We start from the raw sequence: 22,917 nt of genomic DNA on the forward strand, positions 1-22,917 counted from the left end.
AAGCACACACCTTGCAAGCATAATTCTGGTTTCAAAAAAAGACAGGACAGGGAATCCAATGACCAACAAAATTCTCATAATTCTGGCAGAAAGAGCTATAAAGCAACTACTGAAGTGATACCAAAGCAATAACGGCTAGTACAAAAACAATAAATTCAGACAACCAGTTATTTCCATGCATGATTTCAGATTATTTCTCTCCATTAAAGTTCTTGCTTTAAATGTTGAACATTCAAGTAGAACTGCTAAATATTCAAATGCTTGAACAATATGAACTTTGCCATTTAATTTGTTTCTGATGAATTCAAGGAAAGGTCCTTAAATCTTCATTTATGCTATATTGTATGCAATTGTCTCCTACAGAAGGAACACAGGCATCTGCACAGTATTACCATTAAGAATACATATTATAGTATTAATATAGTGGTACAACTCAAGGAGAAAGTGAACAAAATAAGAGGCAAGTTAGAAACAAAGTACTTCAAGAAAAGGAAAAGGCTATGCTTCTCCAACATAACCATTTACTGTTTGACATACCATTAACATTTTGAATTCCATGGAAACCTTAACCCAGGTATTCTCAATCCAAAAGTGGCTACAAAGGAAACAGTTGTCTCTTTGACAGGCCTTTATCTTGACAAGATACAAAGCCAAGAATACCACAGTGAAGTTTCCAGAAGGCAAATGAAAGTACTCTGTGTTTTTAATCAAAAAGTTTGAATTTTAACCTTTTTAAAATCATGAACATTTTTGAGGAAACTTAACTCGGAAGACTCACAAAAGCTTGTACCTAAAGTATCAAGTAAAAGATACTCATTGTACATCCTCTTAAAACCAGTGTTAAAAACCTATACCACTACACTCTATAAAAACCTATACCACCACATACTTCTACAATAAAGCCTTTATATATATTTTACTCTGTACATCAAAAATCACAGTTCAAATTTTAAATTATTTTCCAAATAGTTACAAGATACCTTTTTTACATTTATAATGCAATTATTTCTGTAATTTTAACATTTTGAAGAGCAAAGAAAAAATTACCTCATGTGAAGTATATGCTCAGTCACTTAAAGGTTTTTAAGTACTCCACAACTTAAATTTGCTACATAGCTAACATGCAAAATACAGTCCTTCCTGCCAAATTTCAACACAAAATTCCCCAAGTCAACTGGTAGAATGAATCTGGTTCAGACAAGGGCCTTGTCAATCAAGCTGCTGATAAATTTAAAATAAACCTCAGCTGCCATTGCTTTAAAAAGATTAATATTTACAATCCAGAATGTACAAGTCAATGGTTTGTTTGGTAAACAATAGCAGGGGGTTTTTATCTGATACACAAACAACTTTATTCAACACCTCCAGGTTCTGGATGACAGATTTACTTCCAGGTATTTCAGAAACACACAGGAACACCTTCAGATCCCACCTCAAGATCTTTATCTATAATTCTCATCTATGTGGAATATGTGACTCCACTTCCTTTCTTGGAAAAGGAAACTGTTCCAATCTGAGCTTCAAATAAGTATTTGATACGGTGCCAATTCAGAAGAAGAGTATGTGAATTTCTACAGGAATTCAGTCGAGACTAGTCTCTTTAGTTTGTTTTCACAAGGAATTTTTTTTTTAATCATCTGACTGAAGGGATTTCACAAGCAGAGTTTCTCAAAAAAACTTCCCAGAACAAGAAGGCATTTTCCTTCATGACCTCTCCAGCAAAGCAGTGCACACTAACAAACATTTTATGACAAACCAGAAGACAGTAAGAGATGAAGATGGGAATATAACATTAATCAAGTGAACCAACTTTCAGGGTCAAAGAATAAACCCAAAAAATACCAAATAAAATTGTAGGCTGGAAGTTATAATGAAGGAAACACAAATGCATATATATATATCATAAATAACTAAGCAGCAACTCAAGAGTTCTAGAAGTAACCAAGGAAAAAAGGCACAGTATAGTTACTGATAACCTGTATTCAGCAGTTAGTCCAGCATCCTGGCAGACTACAGATGAGACAATATAAATTCTTAAACAGGACACAGGAAAAAAAAAAGGTTTTCTTTTTAATTAACATAACAAGTTAGTTAAAGCTGTGATTTTTCTGTTTTGATGGGCTATGTTTTTAATTTTCTTTGTGGTCCGAAATTAGTAAAAATAATTCACCTTGAAATCTATGAAATTTTCCTCTTAGGACAAAAACATTCATATTCTACTATTGCTTGCATTGCCTAAATGCACACAAAAAGTGATAATAGCTTTTACATTTGTTTCCTGGTACCTCATATAAGATATGAATTCCTTTTTATGGCAATAGTTTTGGTTGTAATAGTCTGGAATTTGGAGATCCTTTCAAAGTAACCAAAGAATGCTAGCAAATATTAGCATCTTTCAGGAAAAAAAAAAAAAATCTAAGTTTACTCTGGATGAAGAAGCAATATTTTCCCTTTAAAAACAGTCCCTGAACATTTAAGTCTAACACCCTCATCCTAAGCAATGTCAGACTATACTTTCTATGACCCTAGTACCATTAAAGGGGCCTGGAAGACTTTTCTTTGATTTTAAGTCATAATTTAAGTTCCTTGAAATTGTCTCATTCTAACCACACTTACAAATGTGGCCAACAAATCCAGACCTAGTACATTATTGTTTAATGAGTACTAGTACAGAATAATTTAAACACATGAGAGATCAAATAATAATCTGCAGCAATACTTAAGCATGACATCTCCTACTGTCAAACTTTAAGCAGTGTTTATTTTCTCTGATAAAGAAATGTGGATTTTTATTACTTCAGAAACAAAATGTCTATTTTTGTCTTTAAAGAAATACTAGCATTTTGATGAATATTTTCAGAAAGTTTGATTTCTAAGCACTGTTCTCTGCTTAGGAACATTCCTGGAAAATCTGTGGTTTTGTTAAATCTTCTGCTACTTGGTTCCCAGTTAAACTAACATGTCCAGGACAAGCTGCAAGGCAGCTATTAGGCAATTATTAGGCTTCAAGTTTCATAGAAAGAACAGGCGCAGAACTGGAGGTAACTCAGAGGTATTGTCTGTGTCAGAGGTGAGAAGCTGGAACATCTGCTGTGAGTTGTGGTTGTTCAGCCTGGAGAAGAGAAGGCTGCAAGGAGACCTTAGAGCAGCCAACAGAGATGGAGAGGGACTTTTCCCAAGGACATGGGCAATGGCTTCAAACTGAAAGAGGGCAGGTTTAGCTAAGATGTCAGGAAGAAATGCTTTACTATGAGGGTGGTGAGACACTGGAAGAGGTTGCCCATAACAGCTGTGGGTGCCCCATCCTTGGAAGTGTTCAGGGCCAGGCTGGGTAGGGTTTTGAGCAAGATGTCCCTGCCCATGGCAGGGCCACTGGAATTAGATGATCTTTAAGGTCCTATCCAATCCAAACTACTCCATGATTTTATGATCTACCTCTTGCTGTGCTCCACAGATAATTTATGCTCTTCAGGGGCTGGGAGGACAACTGCCAATGCCCTAACTTGAATAATTTTATTACAAATAACTGAGGCTTATATGCTGGTAAATTGAAGGAACAAAAAAAAACCCAAAACCCAACAAAAAACACAAGTACTTTGACTGCAAAGACTTCCCTCCTTAAGCTCCAGAAGTTACATAAAAATTGACTGGGCTTTTGCTTTTTTTCCTTTTTCCTAACAACCTCAAGGATCTAAATCAAAGAAAAATTAGGTAAAAGTTTAGAAAAAAGACAGCCACTAAGCAGCAGTTCTCCTGCCCTTGTCAGTGAAACCCATCCACTAGATGTCAGTGTCCTCTTGGGCAGAGGAAAACCTTGGATCCCAATGGAAATAGGGCAGCTGGCAGTCCTTGGTTATCAGGCCAACTGTACTGGAGGAAATTCTTATAAAGCATCCCTGGGCCACAACAGAAGCAGCCAGTAACAGCAGCATTTGTGGGTAAGAGACACAGAACAAATATAGCCCTAGACACAAAGCTCAGCCAATGGAGTTGAGAACCTCATGACTAAGAACTCTTTTGTGAAACGTTACTGACATTTTTCAGGATGTTGAACATGCGTGTTAAAAAACCTGAAAGATAAAGTTATTTCTGTTTCCTACTTCTTGAAATACCCCAAAACACCAACCAACGTTTTTGGACAAAAAAACCCCAAACCACAAGAATGGGTCCTACCTCTACTAAAATATAAGTCAGGCTTAAAGAGGGCTAGACTTGGAGGCAATAATCTAAACTATTACAGCACAGTGTGAAATCCTCTGTGATTAGCATGAAACACCACACCCTAAATAAAGAGCAGAGCCAAAGTCAAAGTTCGGACACATTAAGTGACTGCTGTCAGAAGAAATGGGTAGAACTTTCTATTCACCTGCACTACATCTAGCTATTAAGGCAAACTAAATTTTGAATATAATTATTTCAGTTGGAAGAGACCTAAAATTATCATCTAGTCCAACTGCCTGACTTCTTCTAGGGTGTCTAAATTTAAGTCTAAAAGGAGAATACTGATATAAAAGGAATCTTACACTTGACTGCAGGACCATACTTGTAAACTAATGACACCTCTACAAATTATGTTGTGCTGGTAGGCATGGGTATGCCAGAGGGGAAGCATTATCACACATACAAAAGATAGACAAACAAGGAAGGTGAGAAAAAGCAAGCCAAGTTTTTATATTATATTTTAATGCACCCAGGATTGTAAGAAACCTATACAATCAAGGAGATTATCACTGTACTGGTAGCACAAACAAGTAACCTCTTGGTTCTTTTGGAGGAGACTTGGAAGGCTATGAAGTTAAAAAAAAATAAATTAAGTATTTCAGGGGGTTATGAAGTACAGATCTATTTCTTTTTGAAGATATTGGATCAGTTTGCCAGACAATCTTTCAATCCCCCAGCAAGAAAAAAACCTTGAAGCCAATTTGAACAAGCACAGGACCTGGCTAAAGACACATCCTGAAGAACCACTTATAGTTACTGCACGCTTACTTCTGTAATGCTTGCCAGACAGGAAAAGGTTTTAAAAAAAAATTCACCACAACTTTTTTCTCTTAGAAATAGGCTCTAAGGGAAAAAAAATAAAATGGGGGAAGTTGAATGAAAGGAAATTATACAGAACTAAGAAAGTGAAACACTTGCAAGCAGTCCAGGGCCTGTTGAAACATGGCAGGTATCAGCACCTGCCACTGTCCTGACCAGGGATGGGCTCTGGTGTCCTGTGCTCATCAACCTGCTGCTACTATGGACACAGTCAGAGCTTTTACTCAGAATCTGCTATTAAGAAAGACTGGGAGGATGGCTCCATTTCATTCCTAACATTGTACAGTACCCTACAGTCACAATAAAGTATTAGACTAGGTGCATATTTGATTTGACACATTACATCATTTTAATACTCTGAAGAACCTGAAAAGTATCATATGATCCTAAAATTTATCTCATCTTCCTCCCCCATTATTAATATACCTATTGCACTATGTACACCAGACTGCATTGCACTGACTGGAAAGCAGTAAAAAAAAAAAAAATCTCATTCACATTATTTTCTCCCAGCCACCACAACTGCAGTTATGATAACTTGAACTGGTCAGTTTTTTAGTTTTTTATCACCAAGTTATTTTTAAAGGACTGTCTGTCTTCTACTTAGATCCTTTTTGCCCACGTAAGTCTCAGACAATTTTACTGCCTTTTGCTCTTATGCTGCAAATCTAAAGAAACCTCAAGAAAATTGCCCTCAATACAGAAATAACTCCAGCTTTTATTTCCCATGTGCATATATGCCCTACAATAATACTGTGCTTGCTAGTCCATCTCTTTCCAAGATAATTGTTTTGATAATCTTAATGAACAAGTAGTACTTGAGAACAGCAAAAAAGGCAACTAGGGGAACATCCTGGCTAAATTCCAACTCTTCAGCAGTTCCTGTAAGCCTTATTTAGATCATATCTTTATCCACCTTGCTAACACTATTGGTTGGTCACAGACAGTGATCTGCAGATTCATCTACTCATTTTCTTTCCTAATTATGGATATACCTCTTGTGCCACGTGTAGCAGATTCTAATTTCAACAGCACAAAAAAAGAAAACCAAACCCACATACCTCACATGTCCCCACTAAAAACTCTAAAAATGTTTATAACATTTTGAGATCCTTTCCAGGTAGCATAAGACAACCACATTCATATTATCCTATTGTACTAAACACCCCTATTATTAATATTCAACTAATTTACTGTGTTCAAGTAACAAGCCCATCACCTCAGCACAAAAGTAGCCTTTACAAAGCAATATTTCCTTCATGGTTAATTGATTCTGATTTCATTATTATTAATTATGAACCTAAATGTTTAGATACCACCAGACCCTGTAAATTGCAAATGCTAAAGGGTTAGTGAGATTGAATGGAAACCACAGGTTTCTTATTTTAAGAAATCCTCAAAAAAAGGAAAAAGCAGCTAAAGCAGAAAAGCCTCTAGGCTTTTCTACCTTGTAGAAAATGGCAAGTTACACCTTGGATACAATTCTAAGGTATACTTCAGATTTTAAAGAAGTTTCCCTCTAGCTAAAACCACAAATGCATAAACCGCTATTTATCTGCTTCCTTCCATCGTATTTTGCAGAAGCTAACAAATGGAATACAGGAATGACAGGTTTTCATGATCTACATGATTATAAGATAAGGATAGAGTGGTTTCTTTCTTTATAACTTTGGGATTCTTTAAGTTTGGTATGAGCCATGCTTCATTAATCCGAGTCTATTCAGCTTCTGGTACCATGAACTAACACGAGGACAGGGTTTCATTCCCACCCAAAGACAAGGGTCAGCTGGTTTGTTTTTCCTGTACCAGAGGCAATAGTTAACATCAATGACAACAGCTAATTATACATTGAGATTTTCTCTGACTGCTGTATCAAGTTTTAACAATATTTCACCACTAAGCTTTTTACTTCAATTCTGTTGCTTTAATCTTATTTCCTAAACCACCAATCTGCTTTATTGTCAGTCCTTCTTCATCTCAGAGCAAATGCTGTCTGTACAGAAGCTTGCTAGGGACACCGGCTGCAGCCCACACTTGCCCATCTAGGAACAGGAAATCTGCTCTTTTTTTTTGCTTACATCTACATTAAAAAAAAATCTGATCTGTGGTCAAATTCGTATTCTAATTCTGGAAAGCCAGAACCTATTTCAGCAAAGCCACAGAATTAACAATGTGACTTGGTGAGACACTGTCAGTGGACGCTCTGGAAGAGCAGCAGCCACTGGATTGGCATCACAAAGCCCCACTGCCTGCAGAGACCAGAGTCAGGCCTTGTTTGAATGTAAATGCTGGTGACAGCTCCTGGCACATGCAGAACTTCCACATTTCTACTGTCTCTTTCAACTCAGTACATTGCTCAACATACCTTACTCATGGAGAGAGCAGCAGGCTGCCAACCTGCGCACAAATAAGCCATGAACACCTTTCTTGCTTTAGGTCACTAAAATGCAATGCAATCTCCACAAATCCTCATTTTGAATAGCTTCCTCCTAACCTTTACTCTTCTCTGCTGCCTTCTCCACCAAAATGCTGTTTTACCTCCCTCAAGAAATATACATGTTACAGCATTTTACTATTGAACTTACATTTCCATTCTTTATAAGTGTAATTAGGTGTCATTTCTCCAATCTCCAAATTTGTGAAACTGCTAGTCACAGCTCTTCAGAATGACAAAGTAGATAAAATACAGGAAATTAAGAAAGTTGCATTACCAGAGTTATTTCCTCTGATCTCTCAAAGCCACTCTCAAGAAAATAATGGAACTTAAATTTTCACAAAGATAGCAAATACTAAACCAAAGTGGGACATTCTTTAAAAAAAAAAAAAAAAAAAGCAACTGGGAAAAATGATGCTACATAGCACTAAACAGCTTAAAATGAACAAGTAGCATTGCTGCTTACAGCCATGAAAACTATGTGACGTGCTTGTCAGTGTAGAAACAGATGTGCCTTTCGTCAGAAAAAGCCTAAACTTGTAAATTCCTGCAGATGTTGAGGACCACTTATAGCAGTGTTTCTAGCCAGAAAATAGGCTATAGATATTACATGAAATTTGGACTGGGGAGAAACAAGGACCTTTCCCAAATATCAGAATGTCCTACAATTACTACTAGGAGAATTATTTAAGCACACTCAATCGTATTTTCCCCTAATGGAAATGGAAGCATTCCAAACCAAATCCATACCTTTAAAAGAACTCAATTAATTTTCAACATGACAGTTAAATTCAATCTTAACTTCTGTATCTGCTGCTGCAGTTTGACTATAAAGAACAGTAGCATTTTTCTAAAGCAATGCCCTCTTTAATCCTTCCATTGTGACTTCCCTTAAAGGCTACCTTCTTCTCATTCCCAGTTTCTAGCATTGTGCATCAGTATTCCACTGGGCAACGAGAACAGCTATTAATGCTAATAAGCCCAGACAGGAATACACGTTTGTTCTAAAGAGACAGTAACTGCATGACAAGTAATAGGATGAGACATACAGGATTGCTAAGTCCTGGCTTTAAAATGCAAAATACAGAAACACATACTCTACAGCCAAAGCAAATTAATTCACAGGAGCAGTGAAGTATCACAATGTCTTATCAGGATGCAAGTGCTTCTTATAGATGCATTATGGTGAAGAGCACAGGATGTGAGCCTGCTGAAGTACACACTTAGTACAAGATTGCATCCTGGCCCCAGTGCAAGCCTCACTGCTATTCCCCCTGAATACTGACTGCATTCCTTGTAGCTGTCAGGACTCAAAATTTATTTCTGAGTACTCAAATTAGGCTTTGCTCTCCATGAATCTCTGTAATAACCAAGCTTAGACAACAGCTCAACACTACAGTGGCTCTTTTGAGGAAAGGGATCCATAAGCAATATTACCTGGTCCAATACAAATGCTAAAATATTATTCCTGGTGAAATGAACAGACTACAACAGGAAAATTCACAAAGGACACTGCATGAACATTCTTAAAAAGACCATTCAAACCAGACTGGTTAAATCTTATTGTCCACAGTCATTAAAAAAACAGTGACTATCAGAACCAGGTTACATTTATAAATGTAACTTTCTCTTTAAGAGGATAACAAGGTCAATAAAATGTGTGGCTAAGCTACTCTGCTCTGAATTTAAAACCAAGACCCAAATAGACCAGCCACTTCTACTTTCACCATTGAATTAAGAAAAAAGACAAAACCCCCACATATACTTTCTTATAAACCAACAACTAATCATGCAATACTCACAAGCTTAAAAGGGTACCAAACTATACTATATAATCATTTACCTTCAGTTCATCAAATCCATGACAACCTGTATGAAGCTAAAGCTTGTTCTGAAGAGCTTCTAGTCTAGAAGTGAGGAGAAGTTGAAGTATATGAAACTTATTGAGATGCTTTTTCCACTCATCATGCAATGGCTTCTGTCATCCAAAACCAGTAAAAACCAAAGGTTTCAAAAATATAAGGAAATCATTTTAGCAGCCCAAAGATAAGGTAGCAAAAACAGAAATTAAAAAAAAAATTAGTAAAATCCAATCACAACATAAAGAGAGGAGCAGAATTAAAACATTTTAACAGATCAGAGTTGATATGGCTCAAAAATTAATGTTGCAATTTGCATAAGATCTGATAGAAGTACTGTGCCCAGTGAAAACTACACACTTCTTAGGATGATTCAACAACTAGCTGACATAAATACAGAATTCCTGAAAGATATCTTGTTTATATAATGTCCAGAAGCTAGATTCATTAAGCTAAAGACAAGTCAAAGACAAGAGTATGAATACAAGAGGAAGGTCACATGAGCAAGCATTTCTGTCTTGTCTTCCACAAAAATCTCTCCCCCAGGACCTTCAAAATAACCTCCAGAAGCAAGTCAGATAACTTCAGTTATGCAAGATGTGTTGTGAATTTTAAGGGTTTTCAGGCCTTCCATGTAAATTAAAAAATTTTATGTATTTAACTTTTCATACAATATGCCAATCATATACCCACTAACCTACCAACCACAGGAAGGAGAGAAGGTTGGGATCTCCATCTTAACAGATCTGCAGCTCAGGCATATGAATTTGGTAAGCTGCTGTGGTGGGTTGACCCTGGCTAGTGCCAAGTGTCCACCAAAACTACTCTACCCCTCTCCTGCAACTGGACAGGGTAGAGAAAAATATAATGAAAAGCTCACAAGTTAAGATAAGGACAGAGAGATCACTCACTGACAGCCAACACAGGCAAAACAGATTCAGCTTGGGGATATTAACTGAATTTATTACCAACAAATATTAAAAACAACAAAACAAACCAAAATACCCTACCTCCAACCCTCTCTCCTTCTCAGGCTCTATGCCCTCCTCCCAAGCAGAGCAGGGAGATGGGGAATGGAAGTGACAGTCAGCTCATTACATATTTTTCTTCTGCCACTGCTCAGGGAGATGAGTCCTTCTCCTGCTCCAGCATGGGATCCCTCCCCCAGGAGACAGTTCCCCAGAAACTTCTCCAGTGTGACCCTCTCAGCTGTTACCAACAAACACCAGATTCCAGTACCACACTAAAAAGAACCTGTTAGCAGGGGAAGGAGGGGGGAAAAAAAACCCAAGACAATAAGTAAATATTGTCTGCTTTGTTATAATTTATCTTACTCAGGTGTTCCATGCGAACTATTTCATCTACACCACCAGTATACAATATGGGAAACCCCTGACTTCAGCATCAAGTTCTGGTAAGTGGTAATACAACAGCCCAATAAAAATAAACCACATGGCACTCAAAGAATAGAAGAAACTCATTTTTGCATTTATTTAAAAAAGCCAATTCCAGTGCCTCCCTAACATGCCTGACAAAATTCCCTACCTAGCAAAAAATCAGTCATTTTTAGTTTGAAACATACTGTTTCTAGAAATAAGTTCTTTACCTACTTATATCTCTTCACTGAATTCCCTTGTTACTTCATTGCTGCTTTTCTAACTTCTAAACATATCCTGACCTCATATACACTTAATACATCTGGAAGTTACCTTTCTGCATAAGAGCTAAAGACATCATCATCGAGATTTTTATATCCACATACTTTCATTGGATGATCATATCATCTTACTGTACCAGACAGAGAATACTTTTCTATGAATACAGGAAGGGAAGCCCGTTATGTATGCTGTAAGGCTAGAGAAACAGGATGCTGGCTTCATTTTCACAGGATCACCAATTTAAACAGTGCTAATGCTTTCTAAATTGCCATGCCAGAAAGACATGTTGCTACAGCTTTGCACCAGAAGTACTAGAGTGTTTGATCATGTATAAGGTACCAAATGCAAGCTCACGTTTAGGCTAAGCCATATTGGAATTAGTTATGGAATTAGCTATCATTTTAGAGAGAAATATTATTTCCCTTTAGGAAATCACACTGATTTATGGCAAGAGCTTGCTGACTTTGGGATATACACGTTTTTTTAGTGTTATTGGTATCTCATTTTAAATCATTTATCAACCGGTTATAGATATCTGTAAGTTGTTAAAAAGACAACTAGGCTTCTCTGCCACTTTCACCTGCTCTTTTCAGAACAACAAAAATAGGAAGTTGACATCTCAGACAATTTGCAAGCTGCATTTTCACCACAAAAGGGAAAAGAAATGAAAGCTCACATTTCATCATCTTGGTCAAAATATTAAGAAAATAGATGATACCAGTTGAAGAAGTAACTGTAGCAGTGTAATTATAAAATGCCAGGGCAATTTCCACAGCAGTTCTGTAGAATACCCTCTGGAAAAGTTCTTCTGTTCATAAGGAAAATATAAAAGGTTGTGATAGGACTTAACCTTCAGCTTAATAACAACTTAGTTCAGAGCACTCAGTTTGAAAAGCAGACTGATGCCCAAAGCTTTAAGTGCCAGTGTAGCACTTAATGCAATTCTGTAGCAAAGAGCTATTAAAGGAAACAACATATATTTCTCCCTTCTGGCCTCATCTTCATGAAGTAGAAATAACAGAAAAGTAAAGCATCTATAAAACACCATATTTCTTTACTAAAGTAAATTCCAGTGTGTGCCTATAGTACTTTTCACGTCCTTTCTACCTGCCTAAAACCAGTTCTTTTTCTCCATTAACATTTACATACAGTTTCCTATATGTCCATTAACATCACAGTTCTGTTTATGAAACCACCCAGAAAATGAGTTAAAATTGATTTTACAGTCTAATTTTGCCATAATAAAAATCCACAGTTTTGTGTAACCACCTAAACTACTAAACCTTAAATCTTAGAAGTAACTGTTGAATACTTAGAGCTATCTGGGGACCTTCACAGTATCTATGAGATTATTTCCTTCCTTTAGCAGTTTGTGCAATAGGGGTGCTGCCCTATAGACAATTTATAATCAATTCAACTCTGCAGGAATTCTCAGTTTCTTGAAGCAGTTCAACTAACCTACATATGCCCTTCCCTCCAGAACAGTGTTTCATTTTCCAGCTTTATTTTGAGCTAAATGTTTCCCCTGAGTATTCCTACTGGACAACTGTTTTCATTTCAATTAACAATTACCTATTGGCTAAAATAATCAGAATATACATGAGGGAGTAAGTAATAATGAAAGCATTCCAGTTGTAATCCTGCTTCCCATGCATGAAGGTAAAGATTCAAGTAGAAACTAAAGGAAGAATTAGAACTTTTTACACATGTAAAAACAGTTAAAAAAGAGCTGTGCACTGTGCAAATATGCAGAACTTGATACATTTACCACTGAGACATCTCCATGAATAATTTTACTCACTCAGAGAGCAGACAGTCATCAGCTTCCAACCCAGCCTACCCACGGCCTAAGTCCAGTTTTATCTATTATCTGTATAATAAATATATATACCTAAATATAAACTATTTATCTGTAGTTTTACTATTCCTATCACTTATTTTTCTGTCTGCTTTCTATAATAATTGATCTCTTAGTTTTGTCCAGTGAAACAACAAGACGACTAATCCAATAAGAACATTTGTCTAAGTAGGAAGCTATACCCAAGTACCACAGATGCTACCCACACACTTGAGTAAAAAATACACTGTTCCATCACAGGGTTATGCACTACAGAGTCAAACACAATCAAATAAGAAGTGAAACATTTAGGACAGAGTAGAACACTATTCAGGCTTCTCAAGAGCAGTGCAGTTCCCACAGCAATCAGTCATTTAAACAGGATGCATTATCTACACTGACAAGTCCTCTGAACACTTGGACAGGAAACCCATGAAACATCCTTTCAGTTTGGAACCAAGTTGTTCAAAGATAGCTGTGCCCTCCAAGAACTACCGGGAGAATAAAAATAATGCCATACTCTCATAATGGAAGACAAAATGTATTTAGAAATGTAACCAACAGTGGAAAACTATAGGAAAATTCTGGAACAGGCCCCCCGAGACAAATAGCTGGAAATCATGCCAGTAAGTCCAGGAAAAATGTGCATGAACCAGAACTTAGAACTAGTCTAGCTCAGCACAAGAAATTAATTTCTTATCCATGACATTGACCCTAAAGCAAATCAGAAAGATAGCAAGGGTGGCAATAACAGCAGAGGTGCTGACTGCCCAACCTCAATAAAAGCAGGAAGTTAAGACATCACTCATGACCACTTTCCTTTCAGCCTCTCTTTGGTTGTATTAGCTGCCCAGAGGAAAAATCCTTACCATCTGCACAGCTGAAAGATGGACATTTACCTCTCCAGACCCCTAAAACCCCCACTCTTCCACTGATCCACATAGAAGCTGTTCTTCTAGTGACCACAGAGAGCACAAAACATCTGTGTGTTTTCAGAAGAAAAACAAAAAGCAGATGTCATCCACACGAGGCAGCATAAATGACAAGACAGCAGGACAAATCTAACAAGATGTAAAATTGTTTAAAAGAACACTGCTGTACTCTGACCTTAGAAAAACAAACCCAGCTACACCTTACAAGACTACATAAAAAGGAAGTTAATGTAAAAAAGTTTGGTTTAAAATGACAAGTTCAGTGTCATAACTAAATGAAAGAGATTAAAGTAGTACATACATTCTTTAAAGCAATATGGTTTTAACTAAGCTAACTTTCCCTTAGAGGCTGATGCTTTCCAACCAAAAATCATAGCAAAGATCAGGCAATTAAAACTAATAAATTTCAATAATGTTTAGGAATCAAGGCCTGCTCTCCTACATGTAAAACATGAAGAGTATAACCCTTCTGCCAAAAAGGAAGGAACACAAGTTATATGGATACCCTTAACAACTGTGTTAAGATTTCTCCAAATCATAGCAAATTAAAAATAGCACAACCCAACCAATCCATACAGCACTTAAAACTTCCAGTCTACTCATGTAGTTGCCTTTGGCCCATTCCTAACACTGGGTAATTCAATTCTTCCTGCAGAACTAAGGGAGCTCAGAAGTAAAATTAATATAGAAAACTGTCAGAAGAATTATGGTAGGATTTCCTTCAAAATTATTGATGCTTCCTTACAGAAATCTGAATGAATGAAACATATTTCTTTATTTGCTTTGTTCCTAATGACATGTGTAGCCCATGAGGCAACATCATTCATAGCTTCAGTCATCTTGTAATAGCCAGATATTTTCCCCCATTGAAGTAACTGCCTTGCTGCTTTTTAGAGCTGATAATGCAATTCTTCCAGGTTTTACGTTCACAAGACACTTCCATTATGACAATACTGCCTTGAAGTCGTCCCATAAATTAACACCAATAAAATTGCCTTTTAAAGAAATTAAAAGTATTGGCTTGTAGGAGGACAGATAGAAGCAAAAATTAGGTCAACTAAACTAGGTCATCCATTTATACCTCTATTTATCTGGTACCTTTTGGGAAACATTTTTCTCTACTTGATCTTTTTAGCTGTGTAAGATTTTTTTCATTCTAAAGCTGATGACAAAACAGCAGCTAGAATAAGGCCCTCAGGGACACAAGCAGTAACCTTCCTATGCAAACCTCAGTGACTGAAACATCCTGACAACAGTATTTAGAGACACTTTAAAACAAGTTTCCAACCCAGAATGACAGTCCTAAAGTCTGCCAGTACTGACTGTGCTCTTCTGCTCTTACAACTCTTTCCTTACCTTGCTGCACTCTCAGCTTCCCTAGTAAAACTCCTGGCTTCACACTCATATTGTCTCATCAATATTGGGTCTGAACACAATCTGGTTCCTTGAAGATGCAGAGGGACTCCAGACACAGCTCCAACAATACAGCTGCTCTCTGTGCTCCAGGTTCCAGATCCAAAACTCCACAACCATACCAGAGTGCTCTCCTTTCATAAACACATTCTGATTGCTCAAATTTGAACAAATAATTCACGACTTAAGTTTATATTAACAAGTTTTTTTGTCAGATGAAGCAGGAAAACAGAGTTTAATCTCTCTGCAACATTCATGTGCTAGTTAAAAGAAATAGAAATGCAGACAAACACAGCTGAGTTATCCAAGCCTGTGCTGGCATAACCATAGCAATTGTGGAGTACAACAGCTTGAGGAAAACACCAGGATGCAAACACTGCACTTCCTAGTGGCACGAAGAGCTCCTGCTCTACCTAATTCACTTGCGCTTTACTCAGTTCCTTATCTGACCTTTAACATTGATGCCTCTCCCTAACTGAAGGCTGTTATATAAGACCAAGAAAAAACATAATCTACCATCTGATTTCAGTTCTAGAAATGCATACCCAAGGTATTCCTACTGTTTCATGTTTTCCCAACACTAAGAAATGCATTACTATTTTCCCTATGCCAAAAAGTCCTTTGTACTAAGCATACTATAGTCAAACTGTAACAGTACACAACGGAAAATCCACAAATCTTAAATAGTAACAGTGAAGAAGATAGAACATAATTCCTGGTTATTACAAACCAATGGCTTTAAGAGATTAATATAGAAGCCTCAGACTTTTGCTGCACTCATGATCAACTAATGTATACACATTAGATAATCTGAATATCTGCTTATCCTTCCCCTGCTCACAGAGCTGATAACTTATATTTAGCTATAACAGCATCAAGGAAGAACAACCTGAACCTACCTCAGTTTTAAAGTAAACTACATGCAATCCAAACCAAGAAATTCATACTATAGAGCAGTGACACATATGCAGAGTACTACACAGACTTACAACCATGCTTATTATAAACACATAGACATGTACATGGAGCTACAGATCTATAGATTAGGGTCTAAAGTTGATGAATTATGGTCACATGAGACATATCCATATATAGGTATCTACTGATATGTATTTATATACATATATAACTAAATACAGCAAAAGGTGCTGTAGAATTAGGTAAGAATAAAAACAAAGGATGTATTTGACATGCTATTTAAATTATCTGGAGTGCATGTAGTATGCCATGAGGTGCAAGGTTAACATTACCATTTTCTCCTTCTGAACAATTCTTTAATATTCTGCAAAATCCATACACAACCCTTTATTCCATGAGAACAGTAGACTTACACACTGCTGTCTTTCGAAAATGAGCAAACAGAACTTATTACCACACAAGCTATTTGACACAACCCAGAGCATTGCCTAACTGACTTGGTTTAGTTTCACGTGCTGAAAGAACAGCAATTTTAGGCAGAGTTTGCAAGTTCTTATACCCCAGGGTCACTACAGCAGCTTTGTGGCTGTATTCAACTGCCTCTACGAAAATTCAGAATGGCATCTTTGAAGCAACAGAAACAGCACTCACTTCCTCAGAAGGGGACAAAGAAGCTGAATATTTAAACTGAATCATTGTTCACGCAAAACTGTATTTTCATATAACACTGAATGAATAGTATTTCACAAAATTTCAGAAGCCTCTAAAGTTTGGGCTTACTGAAGTGACTATTCGGTCACATTGCTCCAACCAGATTTGGTTCATGTAAAAGAAGCTTTATGAATGGCCTTGATGACTACAACCACACACAATGAAGTCATGTGCTGGGGTGTGCCCCCCCCCAGATAAATTAACAGCATCTAGCTGAAATACAGTAAACGGAAACAAAACTTTAAAAATACATTTACAAGCAAATTTAAGCATAATATGAAAGGTGACTACTAACAGAGCCATTATTTAACCCTGAAATGATAAAAATGCACAAGGCATATCTAAAGTGACAGTTGCCTATGACCTATTAACTCATTGCTAAGAGCAGAGTTCCTTATGACTGATCAGCTGTACAACACACTTACAGGTCATTTTCTCCAAGGCAATTACTCCTTCTGTCACACTCCAGGGAAAATAAGTGCTCCAAATATTTTTTTCAAAAGAAATCAATTCACAAGAATTCCATGTAAACCTCTGCTTACATCAATTAAATCTCGGATTTGAAGTTTCAAGAAACAGTTTACCATCTAGTTGATTCTACCAAAGCATTTTTCCCAGTTTAACCTTTACAGATACAAACATCTCTTGAAAAAGACAGCATGCATTTTATAACACATATGACAAAGCATTACTGTTTCTAACAATATATTACAAGCCCCAAACTCATGGAACAGATACTAGAAAACATCACTTCCAAAAATGTCTATACAGTGGGATTAAAAAAAAAAAGCAGAGATAGTGAAAAAAATAAATGTTTTATAAATCTCCAGATTATATGCCTGCCTTATAAATTTGAAAGGTATCTTCACAGATACTCAAGAGGTGCACTAACAGTATTTGAATCAGAAAGGCTTATGCAAATGACACTAATACACAGACAAGCTTTAAGAGGGGCATTTCTGAAGTGCTACAGTTGAATAGGTATTTCTGGTACCCCTAGTTCTGCCTCAGCACCAGAACAAATTCTACAGTATGACTGGCATCAGTATGTGGACTTTCACTATGTATCATAGTAGTTTTAATCAGTGATTTCGTATAGTGTAGACTGTTCATTCATTTTAAGCGGCTTTTAGGCGCTTTAAAAATTGTGCCTTTTCCTAAGAAAAATGACCGAAAAACAAAAGATACACATAAGTCTCAAAAAACTCACAAAGCAAGTTTTATAACATCTGGTGTAGCATTTACTCTGACCAGCTACATTTTATCCTTACAAGTCAAGCACATTCCATCACCCCTTTTTTAAATAGCATTTTCACAAAACAATCAGAAGTTAAATATAAAAGCTTAAATATAAAAGCTTAAATATAAAAATGTCAAAACCAAACCAACTAGATATAAAAAACATAGAAACTAGTTTTTACCTGTTTCAAACCATGCAAATTCTCTTTCATACTTCAGAAAACAGCAACTTGAGTACTTTACTGCTTCCTAACCTAAAAGTTTCATCTCAGATAGACTGAACAGAACACAGACACACAATATTTAGTTGAGTAAGTTACCTGTGCCCTCTTGAATGAAAGGTATAGAGATCTGTGACTAGGGGTAATGAAGTTGCCAAAAAAAGCTTATTACTTAGACTGATGATCTAAGACAAGACCATTTTGACACCACTACCTCCAAACAGCAGCTGAGGGTCCCCTACACAGTATCCATCACACACACAAAAAAATTTCAGCCATACATGGTATTCCATGACAACAGATTAGCTGTTATATTATATATATATATTATATATATATATTATATATATATATTATATATAATATATATATATTAATATATAATTAATATATTAGATCTACAACTCAAAAGATGAAGCAAGACTGTCATATGACAAAACAACTGAAGCATCTGATTTTTGAAGGTAAAGGTTCACACTACTCATATTTCAGTTCTCCTATAACAACGGCAACTACATCAAACAAGAGAAATGAGTGTCAGAATGCTTTTTTCATTACTATAATGTAAGAAAACAAAAATGTGTCAATTGTGGGTAAATTAAAATTCAAAAAGAAATCAGCAAATAATATTCATCAAGGTCTTTCTAAATTCTAGAATAGCTGTTTCCTGTTCCTCCATGTGGAACTTCGACTTCCAATCCTTGTTTGATGTAATGCACATGTTCATTACAAAAAAATCAGAACCTAGACCACGCTGGTTGTATTCATACAGCATGAAACACCAAGAGGAAACAATCTATACTTATTTCCTTCTACCCAAATAGCAATGTCAGCAAAAACCCAGGAAAAAATATACTCCTGGATGTACTGCAACCATGGTAGCAAAGTCCTCACCTAAATTATTTTAGGAAAAAGCCCACTTGCCCCATATCCACATATACATGATTACTGGCAAGGCTTACAGACATGTCTGTCCTGTTTCCAAACTATCCACTTCATTTAATCCTAACTGTGCACACCCAGAGTACTGAAGTGATCTACTAATAAGTCCTGCTTACTTCCTATGCAAATTAATTAAAGCATTTGATTTCCAGTAACAAACTTGCTACTGGTGCCCAGATCGTAGAGTTTATCTTGATCTTGGGGGGAGGTGGGGAGGCACTGGTGGAGTGGGTAATAATCAACTTTCCACCTTCCAAGCGGAAGTTGTTTCCAGGTATGTCAATGGCATTATTAAAGTGCAGTCTCAGTCATCTACACTCTGGACTTTCAATAGCAATCAGCCAGGCTAATTAGCCTAGCTGTGCACACCTCTAGCTTCTCTAACCTCTCCAGCACTCCTTGGCAGCCAGCACCTACTTTCAGTTCATTCACCCAGGCCTATATACAACTCTCTAAGCCTATTACTCAACACATTCAAAGGCAATAAAGACCTAAAGAATTGTTTTCATTTGCATTCACCCACTATTTCATTCATATTTTAGATTCTATTTTGACTTGGAAATGAAGAGATGAGTAACAGCAATTCCTATCCCACAAACTTGCCACTATTTAACAGCCAGAGAACATCATGCACTTAAATGAGATAACACAACTTCCTCCCTTCTCACCCTCAAAAAATACCTACTCATTCTTTAACTGAACAGAATACTGAAATTTATATCCCCTTTATCTCTCTTTCCTTCCTCCTCTTCAATCATTTCAAAGAGGACATAAGCATGACTCTATTAAGACAGCCAAATACACACCAAAGCACCCTAAAAATCCCAAAATACTCCAATACATTAATAGTGGAAAAAGACCCTTAAAAATCAGCAATTATGATTCTTGTCATCACATTAATCTATATCTGCTTTATTACATAAAGGTGAATATTAGAACTGATGATCCTAATTTCCTGGTTTTCCTTTAATTTCCGATACAAAAATCAAATACAAAAGTTTGAAAAGCAAAGTGTTAAAAGACAAAAGAAATTTTCTACACAATTCTCCCCAAAACATTTAACACTCTTGCAGGTAATACATCTTTCTCCTGAAATGTCTTGCCCATTAGTTCCTATAATCCTATTTTCCCATTTTTAACCATATTCTCTTTTCTTGCTGCTACAGGAAAGCAATGGGAAAACTCACTGTCTATACTGCTGCAAGCTACAAAAACAACCCACTGTCAAATAGAGAAATTGAACCAAAAGCTATTTTTCCATACAGAGATGCCACTACTTCAAAGAAAGGATGATAAAAATACCTATTGTATATCATTTGACTACAACAAAGCTAAAACATCAGGATAATTATCAGATATAAAATGGTAGAGGCAGATTACGAGATCTAGAACAAAGTACTTAACATAAAGATTATTAAAAATGTCCCTCTTTGCAGCAGTCTAGGCCAGCCTTTCTGTAAAGTATATATGATTTACATGAACAAGACAGGCTCATCAGTACAAGGCAAGATGTCAATTCGTGTTAAATAGCAATTATATTACTAAAACTATGATTAATGAAAAGCTTCTGTCAAATTCTGCAACCTTTAAGCTCTCACGTGAAGATTTAAAAGGGTCCTATCGCTCCAATGCCGTTCTTCATTTCACGCTTTTCTCTCTTCCTTTCCCACACACTTAGATGTTTCAGCAGCATACTTTCAGCATTTGCAAAATCCTGCCCAAAGAGCGTGGCCGATTTCCCACGGGCTCCCTCCCCACCCTGGATGAACTCGTTACTTCCCAAAGTCCACTTCCTCTTCCAGCCCTGGACCTGCCAGCGCTCCCAACGCCCCTCCGCCTTGCGCAACATCCGCGGCCTCCTCCCCACATTTCGGACATCTCCGATGCCACACTGACATTGAGATTTTTTTTTTTTTTTTTTGTTCCCAGACCACTAGCACAGACTGACAGCTTAAAGGGCTAACGATGTGCTTTTAACCCCAAAGAGCCACGCATAATAAAACGAGCTACAAAGACAGATACGGAAGGCATTAACCCGCTCTCCTTCAGCTCTTCTGTGGGTCAAACGGCATTTCGATAGTAAGCATTTAAATTATATTTAAAAGTGCCAGCAACATCTGCCCAATCAAAATTATTGTTCACAGCTCCGACGACCAATTCAAAAGATAAAACTCCCGAGATATTGTAACAGCCCTATTAAACAGCTAAAATAAACCACGAAAAGCACTAATTCGCCAACAGAATTTTTCCCCGAGAGCACACGTTAACCAAAGGCTGACGAACTGATCTGGAAGGAAGAAAGGACGAGGGATACAGGCAGGGCTGCGATGGGGGATGGGAGACGTTAGCGAAGGGAAGATGAATATTCCTCCAAGGACTATCAATACGTTTAACACATCTCCTCGGAAAGAAGAGAAATCACAAGCAGGCAGCTACAGGGGCAGATAAAAGGGGAAGGAGGGAAGGAGTGCCCGATTATTCCCAGCTGACATCACAGACGGCAACCCTGCAGAAAAGGGGCTGCCAGGGCGAGGAAGCGCTCGCAGCCCCCCCGCCTCGCCTCTGTCCCCTTTATGTGCTCAGGGAAGCAGCGGGGCGGGCGGACGAAGAGCCCCCGGTTAATTTTGCAAGAGCCGATGACCACCGCCTCGCCGGGAGCGGGGAAGGGCCGCGGTGACAAACCTCCCGGGGCTGGAGGGCAGGAAGGAGGCTGAATCCCGGCGGACACTCTCCCTCCCTCCCCCCGCCGAGCTCGGAAGCGGCGGTGGGCACCGGGAGCCGGCCGAGCCCCGGGGCACACAATAGCAGCTCAGCCCCAGGGATGCGCCGCCCGCCCGCCCGACACCCGCTCGCCGGCGGGGGATGGGGAAGGGGCTGCGGGTCACCCCCCCGCCCCGGGGCCGGCAGAGCCCCGCCCGCGCCGCCGCCCCTCACCATGAAGTCGCTGGCGAAGTTGTCCTCCCCATTGTGGTCCGTGTCCTTCATGGCCTGGACGCGCTTAATGAATTTCCTCAGAATCTCCTCCTGGCTCATCCTGCCCCGCCGACCGCCCTGCGGAGCGGGAGCCCCGGCCGCCCGTCCGCTCTCCGCCCGGAGCCCCCTCCGCCGCAGACCCGTCACCCGGCTGCCTTCCTTCCCCTCGCTGCCTCGCCTCTCCCGCGCCCGGGCCTGCCCGCGGCCTGCTGGCCCCGCTCTGGCTCCGCTCCCGCCCCGCTCACGGCCGCCCGGCCGCCCGCTCCATCCTCCCCTCCCTGCGCCCGACCCTCCCGGAGCCGCGACACGGACACGACACGGCCCCGCCCCCTCCCGCCCCGCGCACGCGCGGCGCTGCCCCGCCCCGCCCTTTCCCCTCTGCCCCGCCCCGACCCGGCAGCGCTCCGCGCCCATTGGCTCTCCCGACCGCCGCCTCGCCCTATTGGCGGACAGGCACGCCAATCACTGGCCGGCCGGGCTTCGAGGGAGCGCTCGCTGGGCTCCACGCCTCGTCCTCTCCCCCGGCCCCCCCCCCCCCCCCCCCCGTTTCCCATGGATGGGATCGCCCGAAGGGCGCCTCATGGAGCGCTGGAAGGGACCACTTGGCGCGCGGGGGGGAGGCTGAGCGGAGCGCGGTTTCCCCGGGCCGGAGCACAATGGGCGGCGGTGGGTGCCCGCGGCGCCGCGCCGGGAGGCAGCGGCATGTCGGGACATGTAGTCGCGACAGCGCCGCGTCCCGG

The 22,917-nt window shown here is 39.0% G+C and overlaps 1 protein-coding gene across 1 annotated transcript in view; it reads right to left on the reverse strand.

The window, feature by feature from the left end:
- Positions 1 to 22,533, reverse strand: part of PTPN12 (protein tyrosine phosphatase non-receptor type 12) — a 69,248-nt gene extending 46,715 nt beyond the window's left edge. The window contains exon 1 of the mRNA XM_012568891.5: positions 22,139 to 22,533. Within this exon, the coding sequence (XP_012424345.4) occupies positions 22,139 to 22,237 (99 nt within the window). The 5' untranslated portion in view covers positions 22,238 to 22,533. The remainder of the gene's footprint in view (positions 1 to 22,138) is intronic.
- Positions 22,534 to 22,917: the final 384 nt, after the last annotated feature.

This window comes from Taeniopygia guttata, chromosome 1A, assembly GCF_048771995.1.
Source record: "Taeniopygia guttata chromosome 1A, bTaeGut7.mat, whole genome shotgun sequence".
Lineage (NCBI taxonomy): Eukaryota > Metazoa > Chordata > Aves > Passeriformes > Estrildidae > Taeniopygia > Taeniopygia guttata.